Below are 10,208 nucleotides of genomic sequence, written 5' to 3'. Positions count from 1 at the left end.
CTTATGTTTTTTTTTTTTTGCACTGTCTGAAACGGTTGGTTGCATGAAAGAGGGAGGGATAGATGGATGGATGCATCGTACCCGGGGTTGTTTGGCTTCCTTGCACTGTTTGAACTCACTCATTGGGAGCGTTGTAGAACTTTACAAAAGGGGAGCAAGCATCGTTCCATTTTTCATTGTTTAGAATACCAAAATTATTATTATTTCATCACTGCCATCCATCTTCTGCTGCTTTGCTACGTGCCATGGCCATGCCATGTGGGAAGCCACCAAAATGTGCCATTCTAGAATTGTTGAAATGGGTATTATCATCGGTGATGCAACATCGCTGTCAAACCATCATTCGTACATGTTCTCCTCTCTCATTACACTCATATCCATCGCAAAAAAAATCTAAGGGCGCCACTCCTTGTCAACCTTCTCCCAGTTGTCCAGGAAGCCCTTGTAGAACTTGAGACCGAGGCCGGGATCCAAGCTACCGGTAGTAGCGCGGATGCTGTGCATGCTCAGCTGCGGGATACCGACATCGGCAGCCTTGCACCCCATGGCGCTGCTCAGCATTGGGCCGACGGTGCCGCCTGATCTGCTGTCGTTGCGGATCATATGGCGCTGGTTGACGGTGCCAGCCAGAGTGGCGATTCTGTCCAGAATGGCCATCGACACACTGTCGGTGGTCATGTGGGCAGAGGCGTCAACGCAGAGGGCAACGCCGACGTTGAGACGTGGCGAGTGCTCGGCGAGGTTGGTCTGGGTGAAGTTGGGGTGGGCGGCGTGGGTGACGTCGGAGGAGACGAGGAACGAGTTGGCAAAGGTTTGACCCATGAGGCCTGGGCCAAAGGGAGTCTTGCCATCTCTGGCAGCGAGGGACTCGACGGCGCGCTCGACTGTCAGAGGGAGAAAGTTGCCACGAGCACCTTGGCGGAGCAGAGAGCCAATCTCCTCATCGTCGAAGAGAGCGACGAGCTTGATGATGCCCTCCTCCTCCTCCTGCTTGGCGTGGAGAAGAGCCATGAAGGCGGCCCAGGAGCAGAGCTTGTCGTCGATGCGACCGGCAAAAATGAACTCCTTGTCCATACCGCCGACTTGGGCCGGCTGGGAGTCGTAAAGCTCGAGCTCCCAGTTGAGGATTGTGCTATAGTCTTGGACGCCAATTTGCGAAGCGATGAGCTTGACAAGCTTGGGGGGCTGGGTAGCGGCAAAGGAACCAACACCGCCGAGAGGGGGTTCAGACGAGGTGGTCGAGGCACCATGAACGTCGCTGTTGTCGAGACCAATGATTGGAACGGTTTCGGTTTCGCGGTTATTGTGGCCCATCATGCCGATTCCAAAGTGAGGAGCGAGAGTAGGGATACGAGCAACTGGTGACACTTGGTTAGTCTTTGCATATTCGAGGTATGGAGTGTTGATCAAAGAACCTACTTGGCCAGTCAAGCTTGGCGAGCTTCACCGTTGTCTTGCCAGTGTCGGGGTCTCTGACGATGACACGGCCACCAATGCTCAGGTCTCTGTCCCACCAAGTCTCGTTCAAAGCACCGGCATATTGCGCGACACCCAATTGAACGTATCCATTGTTTCCTGGCTTCGTGCTTGTAGGCTTGAGGCGGGCGGTAAGAGCGTCGATGTGGCCAGCAATCATCGCAGCACCATTCCCGGGCTTGTAGGCCTTGCCGACAGCGAAGGCGATGATGGAGCTGCCATTGCGGGTAACATAGTACTTTCCACCAGGCTCCAGCTTGCCAATCCAGCTATCGCGATGGGAAAGCTCCTTGTAACCAGCCTTTGCGAGCTTCTCCTTGAAGTAGCCGACGGCATGGAAGACTGTGGGGTTCTCGGTCATGAACTCGCAGTATGGTTTGGTGAAGGCCTCGGGCTTAAGCTCTTTGGCGTCGACCTTGTTGAGACCATCATTGGCGACAGGAGAGGCGCGCGAGGCCATCATCGCCTGTTCCATGGCCATGGAACGGATGGAGAGGTTGGAATCGCGGGCCCGGATGAAGGCAGGAGTGTGGCGAGTCATGGTGACGGTGATAGCGCAATCGAGGAGGGTGAGGATGAATGAAAGTTGAGCTTGTGGCGGAAGTGGTGAAAGTAGTTGAGGGAGGGCAACAGGATGACTGGTTGCGGCCGAGCTTAAGGTTGATCTGGCGGGTGGCTTATCCGATCCATGTCCGGGCGGCGGCGGCGGCGGCGGCGGCGGGTGGCCTCGTGCCTGGTCCCTTATCTTATCGCAGCGGTACGCTGCCACAAACTGCCGTTGCTTTGGCGACAATCGGGTGCCTGGCAGCTGTCCTCGGGACCTGCCGCAGTGATCTTGAGAGCACACATGACCTCTTCAGCAATCTATCTATTGGTAATAGCAATGAGTTGTACAGTTCCTCTCGAGTTCAGACTCGTCGAATCGCCCACCGCTTCCTCGTGGCCGTCTCCAAGCGGTTCAGCAAGGGGAGAAAGACATCCACCTCGAGCTTGCCAAGATTCCCAATGGATGCAAGATCTCTTGGCGCGCAGCTTGCTGTCGTCACTTGTGGAAGGTGTGGGGGCACGGTACCGATGGGAATCTTGAAGAGGATCAGATTCTTAGCATGTCGAACTTCTCTCCTGTTTCACCGTCACAGTGAGTCTTGCTCAACAGCTTCAAACTCGTAGTGTTTTGATTTATCACGTCTAGTCTCCGTTGATTGGCTCTCTCTTTGCAAGGCAAACGCTCACTTGCCTTGCCTCGGCTGAGCATGACGATTACACCCTCAGACCTCGCAACTGCACTGCCACCTGCCTACCTAGGTTCTTGCTCGGTATAGAATTTCTAGACGTTAACTCTGTACTTTTCTGGTATTCAATAGCCAAATACAGTCTTTCAGCCAGCTGGCCGTGGCGCAACTCTTCGCTTCTCACCTAACGATTCTCTGAACACACCATAGAATGTCGCTCTTGTCTTCCCTTCTCAACCCTGTTCCCGGGTTTCCCGAGTACACCGGCGCCTACAGGGTCGGCACTGTAGATGTCGAAATTCCCATATCGAAGCTGCCAGCCGGCAAAAAACCAGAAGGTGCCGCAGACGTTCACACAGTTCTATTCAGAATATTTTACCCGACGGTAGCTGAGGCTCAGGGAAAATACATCAGTTGGCTTCCCGCGCCTCAAAGGCTTCACATAGAGGCCTATGCCCAGTTTCTGGGCCTCGGCTCGAAAACTGCCTCTGTTCTCTCGTAAGTTCTTTTGAAAGGTTGCATGTGGAAATATTACTAAACCCTTGAACAGATTTCTACCCCGACATCTTCACTGGACCACCATCCCAGCCATCAAGAATGCTCCTTTGCTGTCTCCCCCAGCTGAGCATTCCAGCTCAAGATGGCCAACCATGATATTTTCACACGGCCTAGGAGGTAACCGCAATGCCTACAGCCATCTCGCCGGCTCCCTAGCCTCCCACGGGATAGTCGTCATCTGCCCCGAACATCGTGACCAGAGCGCAGCTCTCACCCTCATCCGCGATCCCCAAACCCCCCAAAAAGCCACCCCCCTCGCCTACCTACGAATCCCGCACAACCAAACCCCTGAGATCTGGGCCCAGCGCGACTCCCAACTCCGCATCCGCCTCTGGGAACTCGATATGATCTTTGAAGCCATCCTCGCCATCGACCGCAACGACAACAAAGTCATCGCCTCCAACCTCAACGCCAGCACCCCTGTTTCGGCCCTCTTTGCCTTGCACAACAAACTCGACATCTTGGACCCCGGCAAAGTGATCTTTGCGGGCCACTCGTTTGGTTCCTCGACCATGGTCCAGTTCCTCAAATCAGTCTTCTATTCGTCCCATCCTGCTCTGGAGTCTTTTGAGGAGGGCAGGTTATTCACCCCGCGGCCTGGCTCGGCTATCATGTCACAAATCAACGGTCAGAACCCGGCTGTCTTGCTGGATATGTGGTGTTTCCCTCTTTTATCGGCCGCGTCCGACAAGCTGTATCGTCTCCCGCTGCCGTGCTATTCTGTGCCTCAAGAGCAGCAAAAGATGTCGAAGATTCTCGCGGTGGAATCAGATCAGTTTTTCAAATGGGGGACGCACCTGCACCGCACGGCGAAGGTTTTGTCTGCTGATCCGACCGCGGAGGTTGTGAAGGAGACGCCTGACCACCCGGCGCCGTATTTGTTTTATGTAGAGAAATCTGCACATTTGAGTCAGTCGGATTTTGCGGTTTTGTTTCCTTGGTTGACGAAAAAGGCTTTCGGGTCGGAGACGCCCGAGGTGGTGTTGAGTTTGAATGTGAGGGCTGTGGTGCAGTTTTTGAGGGGGAATGGGGTTGTGGTTGGGGAGTCGAGGTTGGAGAGGGAGAGGGGGGATGTGCTGGGGAGGGGGGTGGAGGTGGCGAAGTGGAGGTGGGTTGATGTGGTGGGGATGGGGAGGAGGGTGTATCCGAGTGAGATTGAGATGAGGAGGGAGGAGAGGGGTGAGGAGGAGGTGGAGGAGTCGAGGAGGGAGGAGAAGGGGATGGGTGGGGAGATGGAGCCTGGGGTTGGGGAAGAGGATAAAATGAAGGAGAATGGGGTCACGGGTGGGGAGAAATTGTAGGTGCTGGGAGGTGGGATAGAGGTGTATATTGGTGTATAGACTTGGAGGTGGGCTGCGCTGGAGTTCACAGAGGGGAATTACTAAACTGGCGTCACGCTCACGACTATTGTTTAGAATATTGATTTGTTATATTAGGGTATGTCAACAGTGCCATTGCCTGGCCTATGCTCGAAGAATGCAAAACCATCATCAACAAGGGGTATCATCCAAACCTCCCAAACAAAAGAAATCGCTCCTACAGCAAAACGAATGACAACATTCAAAACCACCCGCTGAACCTGTTTCTCTGATCAGGTCAGCGCTATCCACCATCAAAACAGATAAAAGAAACCACTTGGACCCTTTTAAGCGAACGACACCTGGTACCTATCCAGCACCACTTTCCACCTTTCCCCGAGACAACCCACCATCCCCATTTCCCTACCGATAAACAGGAAACCCCTCCCCATCCAAAGGAATCAGCTCCTCCTCCCCCTCCACCCCGCCCAACCAAGCCCTTATCCTCTTTTTACTGTCAACCTTTGTATCCACCACCTTCCCCTCTCTAATCTTCCTATCCAACATCTTCTTCTTTTTTGCCAGCTCACTATTCGAGACGCCAGTCCCCTTGTTCTTGGTGATGACCACCCCCCCATCCCCTCCTTCCTTTCCCCCTCCCGCGGGTGGCGGCGGCGAAGCTAATGACTTCCCCTTTCTCGACCTACCCTCGGTAAAAAGCCACATTACCGGCCCGATCGGCCTTTTTGGCGACGAAGATTTTTTAGCAGGGGGGTTGACGACTTTTGGGGGTTTGGGTGCTGGTTGTTGCTGGGAGGCTGTCTTGGGGGGTTTGGATAAAGGGGAAGGTTTCCGGATGGGGGAGATGGATTCTATTCTTGTGAGGGCGAGGCCGGAGGTTCGAGGGCTGGGGTTGGAGGTGGTGATTGCTTCTGTTGGGCGGCCTGTGGACTTTGTGATGATGGTGGGATAGGAGGATTTGGGGTTTGTGAAGGCTGATCGGCCGGAGCGGTAGGATTTGAGGGCGGGGGAGGGGTGGGGTTTGAGGTGGGTGTTGGATTGGGGAGAGGGGGTTCGCGATGGGGAGGGGGATGAAGAGGAAGAAGTGGATAAGGGGGTTGCGTCTTCTATTGTTATCTTGGGGGAGCTGGGTTGGGATATTGGTTGCATGTGGGGGTGTGGGAGTGGTTGGGGGTCTGGTTGGGGGGTGATGGTGGTGATGGGTTGGGTTTGTTGGGATATTGTTTCTAGGTGAGGGTGAGGGAGTAGTTTGATTTCGGGTTCTGGTGATGTTTTTGACTGAGTTTGCTGGGTTATTGGCTCCAGGTGAGGATGTGGGAGGGGTTGGATCTCGGGTTGAGGTGGTTCTGGTTTGGGTTGTTTTTCGTAGTCCCATTGATCTGGACGTGAGGGTTTTGACGTCAGTGGATTGGGACGGGAAAAGGGGGGTGATATGCGGACATACCATTTGGAAGTTTTCTCGCACGCCAAAAGTACTCGTTGTCCTCGCTGAGGTACCATTCCGACCATGACCCGGGACCCTTTGATGTTGAGCTTTTCTTTGACTTTGACTTTGACTTTGTCCTTGTAGGTTTTGATTTTTTTGATTTCGATGGCTCTTCGGATATGACGGGCGTCTTTGCACGACGAGAACCCTTGGGGACGCTATAGGTCGGCGTAGGCTCGACTGTCGTGGCTTTCGCGGGAGGAGAGGAGGATGTCGGCCATAGTGACGACCAGAAATCCCGATTGGGGTGTGCTGGGATGTTGTATTCTCTTGGTTTGGAAGCCATTATCGGTTCAGTGAGCAGCCCGTGTCATTGGTAATGGCTACCTATGTTCGTTGAAGGACATCAGAGAAGGGTTACACCATGGTACGAACAAATTGCTTACGGTTTACTTTGATTACAAGGAGGTTCTGACTCCCGGAGTATGGGAAGGTGAATGAAGGGAAGTCAGAGACACCTGCATAGCTGTGGGTCAACCTATTAAGTACCAGTGGACTGACAGAAAGAGCCGCACAGGGGAACAACGGCGGTCTAGCGGGTAGCGCAAAGCGGCCAACCTCATCCGAAGATGCAACGAGCGGAGTGGCAATGCTGTTTACTTCAACCATATGGGCTGCCTGAAGAGAGGCCCCTCACCATATGAGCGCTGTCGTTGCAAGCGGGGCCATGACACACCACTCGACAGTCGGCACCAGACCGGCTGCTGTCACCCAACAATCTTGATCGCTCTGGCTCATACCAAATGACAAGAAAGCTCAGATCTGACTTTCAACCTATCGGGGCCGCCTCATAAAACCTTTGCATGCTCCTAGACCTGCTTCGGCTCGGGTTTGCATGCTTGGTGCCCAACGTGTCATGGTGCCAACGCAGGTCGGTGGTAGCTGACCCACCCCAGACTCACATGATCTTGGGTCAGTCAGTCCAAACAGAAAACGACATATATCATGTTGAATGTGGGGAATGGAATGAATGGAAGGGAACTAGACACCTCTTACCCGGATGGCGTGTCGGTGTCGGCTTTCCACCAGACACGCTTCGGGCCGTGAGAATCATCAGATCTTGGCTGCCAATGAGATTCTAAAGTCTGAAGAAGGAGCCATAATTCGAAGGGAACATCAAGCGGGTAATAGATCGGATCGGGCTGTCCAGGTTGATTGTGTTTGCAGGCTCATGTGTCATTGTGGGCCAAGCTAGAGCATGTAACCTCAGTCATTGCTGTCATGGTTTGGGAATTCGTCAGGTATCCTGAGCAAATATCTTGATATCACTTTGTCAGATGGTAGATAAGGGTACACTGATAAACTTTTATGTGCCCTCGTGTCTAGCGGCGCACGTGACCAATTTGAACCTTGGGGGTAAGTCTATCTACCTTACTCACGTGTATCGGTGCGAAAATGCAAAAGGAATCAAAATATCACTGACAAACCATCGCTTTTTGACGTGAAGACTATCCTATCCGGAAACGAGCTCTGGTTCACAGTCACGGCCCAGCTCGCAGGAGTCAGATCACAGCTCACAGAATTCAGTCCCGTAGATCTAAGGAGAAGCGCAGAGCTGTCGATGGCTAAAATGGGGATATTCTTGACGCCAACTTGATGGACTTGAAAGAAAGCTGGTGGGATGTCAGGACTTGGAGAGTATTGACTGTAAGTGTATTTAGAAATCAGGATAATTAGGACAATTATTGAAAACCCCGCCTATAAACTTCTCGTTCATTGACAGTTCATTATGAAAATCTGCTCCAAAGAAGAATACGAGAACTCTATAGAGCTCCTAAAAGTATTATCCACTTAGAATCAGCACATTCGATCAATCTTTTCTTATCTGTGTATTTTCCGAGGTACATAAGAGCTCTCAAGGAAACATTGAGTTTAGTTTCAAGTGGCCACGCCGATCATGGCCGGTATGCAGTTGATATCTTGAACTCACATTTAGGTTTTCCAGTGGCGCTTGTGAGCTTGCAGCAGCAGGATGGTTTGAAAAGTGACGGCGCCCAACCCCAGGTGGGTGCCATGAAGACTTTTCTCTTCAAGAATTAAGGTTTAATTCATCATGGTTTTACAGATGTATTTAAACTGACCCTGTTTGTTTTCTTTTCTTTTGGAATCCCGAAAGTCCAACTTGACACCAATCCAACTATCAAACAAACCTGGTACAAGTTACCAGTTCATTGGTGAGGCTTTTGCCTTTTCCCTTGTTATTCCCATCAAACAAGTCTTAACTAACAGTGTTTGTCACGGTAGAAGGTCTCAATTGCGGCAGTATGGACCCAAGGTTGGACGACAGCGGTATTGCGGTGTTCGCCAGTGTTGGCGTCCCTGCATCCTATTGCCTCATGTATGACGACGGATACCGGCATGACACCTCCACCGGGAAATTTCTGAGCCCCAACTTCAAGTCCTGGAAAGACCATCATTCAGCGAGCTTCCTCAAGGGGTTCCACCTGCGTTTCCCAAGCGTCAAACGAATGATACAGAATGGCGAACTGCCCGAAATCACCACGGATAGTATCTCCCTGATGAAGCGGCAGATGCTGCACAACAGACTGGAGGTCAAGGAGTTCTATCTCAAAGACTTTGTGGTTGCATGCATGATAGACATTGAGCACTTCACGGCCATCGCTGCTCACTACGGAAAACAAGGCGCAGATCTGACAGATCTTTGCCTCGAAGCTTATATTGACATTCCTCGGGTCGAACCAAAACCAGGTTAGTCACCACTTCAACTTGCCGCTTCCGCGTACGAGACTTCATTTGTGATGCACCATTTTGCATTACTAGCGGACCTCGGGGACATTGCATTGTCATACACTCCTGCCATGACCGTGGAAGAAGCTTGCAAGAGGTTTGATGACAATATTCATCAAGCAGTCCTTTGCTTTCACCGCGTGGTCGAGAGGATGGTCTACCATATCACCCATGTAGACGCCAAACCTGAATCAAACCAGTTTCAAACACACAAGGTCGCTTGCAGTCGGACTTCTGGCTTGCAATCGCCAACTGTCTAGGGTCACAATCGAGAGCGGTGTTCACCTCAGAGTCAGGCCTTTCCTAATCGAGGTAGTCAAAAAGCACCGACGAAGGTTCTACCAAGATATCTGGCCAGAGGGGCAAGATCATCCCGCCATAGGCACTAGACGACTTTATCTGTGTGGCTACGTCTGTCCGTCCCTTCAGGGAGCCGTCACGTCCTGCTGCTATCGGGTATGTTTCAAGCTCTCTGCTGTCAGTTTCACGATGGTGGATTTTCCAACGTGAAGACTCGAATAGGCCAGAGACGTATGACTGGCACCATAGACTCGACTCTGGGCTTAGAGATAGGTGATAGCCTCGGAAGTTGGCAGGGAGAAATGGCAATTTCAGTATTTTTGTCGTGTCCTAACAGGTACCTGTACTTTTTGCAGGCCCGCGTTTTGTAACAAAGCGTAGATATTTCGCACCGCTCACCGTTGCGAGCCCCGCCCTTTTCACCAGAAATCATACCGAGTTTCTTCTTTTCCAGGGAGCCCCGTTTTTGTCCAAATTTGTCTCCAGCAATGCCACGGTTGACCCGGTGTGATCCTTCTGGCCATCAAACTTGAATACTTACTCCAAGTGGGAGTCGGTACACTAGAGCCCTGAGGTTCCCTACCAGTCCAAGCCACCCAGTTAGTCCAGGCTTTCATGAAAAAAAAAAAGAAAAAAAAAAAAAGAAATTATCTCTTGGTGGAATTTTACCTTTGAATATCAGGTTGAAATCCAGAAATGTTGGAATCCAAGTTGCGTGTCTTGCCGGAAGTCGGCGAGAGTGGTGTCGGATTGCTATGGTTCCTCTTCGCCCAGTACTTTGATAGTTGTAACGGCGCCAGTGTCACAACAAATACTGTTGCAAGCGATACTTGGATAATGTATGAAGTGAGAACCTGTTGCCAGCTTTTAGGTCATTGCAAATCTGCATTCTGTCAGGTAGAGACCCCTTACCCCCTATTCCGGCCAACTCGGGATTACCCTTCCAGGACAAGTTACGACAGAAAGTCGTCTGACAATCATCTCATATCAGGTACACGACTTTGTAGTTTTCGCGACTACTGCTGTTCAGGCCATATGCCCAGTTGAGGATTTGTGCCCCGAGAGAGATTAAGAAACGGGGTTGGGGCG

The 10,208-nt window shown here is 51.8% G+C and overlaps 4 protein-coding genes across 4 annotated transcripts; 1 reads left to right on the top strand and 3 right to left on the bottom strand.

Moving 5' to 3' along the window:
- Window positions 1-184: 184 nt before the first annotated feature.
- Window positions 185-2,521, bottom strand: LAP4 (vacuolar aminopeptidase 1). Its single transcript, XM_062876622.1, has 2 exons — window positions 1,420-2,521; window positions 185-1,358 (listed from the first exon to the last, which is right to left on the bottom strand). The coding sequence occupies exons 1-2, from the start codon at window positions 2,015-2,017 to the stop codon at window positions 394-396; spliced, it is 1,563 nt and encodes a 520-aa protein (XP_062735234.1). The 5' UTR covers window positions 2,018-2,521; the 3' UTR covers window positions 185-393.
- QC761_208850 (uncharacterized protein) lies at window positions 1,652-4,567 on the top strand (the record flags this gene model as incomplete). Its single annotated transcript, XM_062876623.1, has 2 exons — window positions 1,652-3,206; window positions 3,259-4,567. Exons 1-2 carry the CDS (start codon window positions 2,920-2,922, stop codon window positions 4,565-4,567), a joined length of 1,596 nt encoding a protein of 531 aa, XP_062735233.1. The 5' UTR covers window positions 1,652-2,919.
- A 420-nt stretch (window positions 4,568-4,987) lies between these two features.
- QC761_208860 (uncharacterized protein) lies at window positions 4,988-6,357 on the bottom strand (the record flags this gene model as incomplete). The annotated part of the gene is made up of 2 exons (XM_062876624.1): window positions 4,988-5,964; window positions 6,030-6,357. 2 exons carry the CDS (start codon window positions 6,355-6,357, stop codon window positions 4,988-4,990), a joined length of 1,305 nt encoding a protein of 434 aa, XP_062735232.1.
- Window positions 6,358-6,840: 483 nt separating this feature from the next.
- Window positions 6,841-7,318, bottom strand: QC761_0040920 (uncharacterized protein; the record flags this gene model as incomplete). The annotated part of the gene is made up of 2 exons (XM_062872356.1): window positions 7,068-7,318; window positions 6,841-6,968 (listed from the first exon to the last, which is right to left on the bottom strand). The coding sequence occupies exons 1-2, from the start codon at window positions 7,123-7,125 to the stop codon at window positions 6,841-6,843; spliced, it is 186 nt and encodes a 61-aa protein (XP_062735231.1). The 5' UTR covers window positions 7,126-7,318.
- Window positions 7,319-10,208: the final 2,890 nt, after the last annotated feature.

This window comes from Podospora bellae-mahoneyi, chromosome 2 (assembly GCF_035222275.1).
Source record: "Podospora bellae-mahoneyi strain CBS 112042 chromosome 2, whole genome shotgun sequence".
In the NCBI taxonomy this organism is placed as follows: Eukaryota; Fungi; Ascomycota; class Sordariomycetes; order Sordariales; family Podosporaceae; genus Podospora; species Podospora bellae-mahoneyi.
Note: the sequence above shows the minus strand (reverse complement) of the source record. Positions and strands in the feature narration are given on the sequence as shown.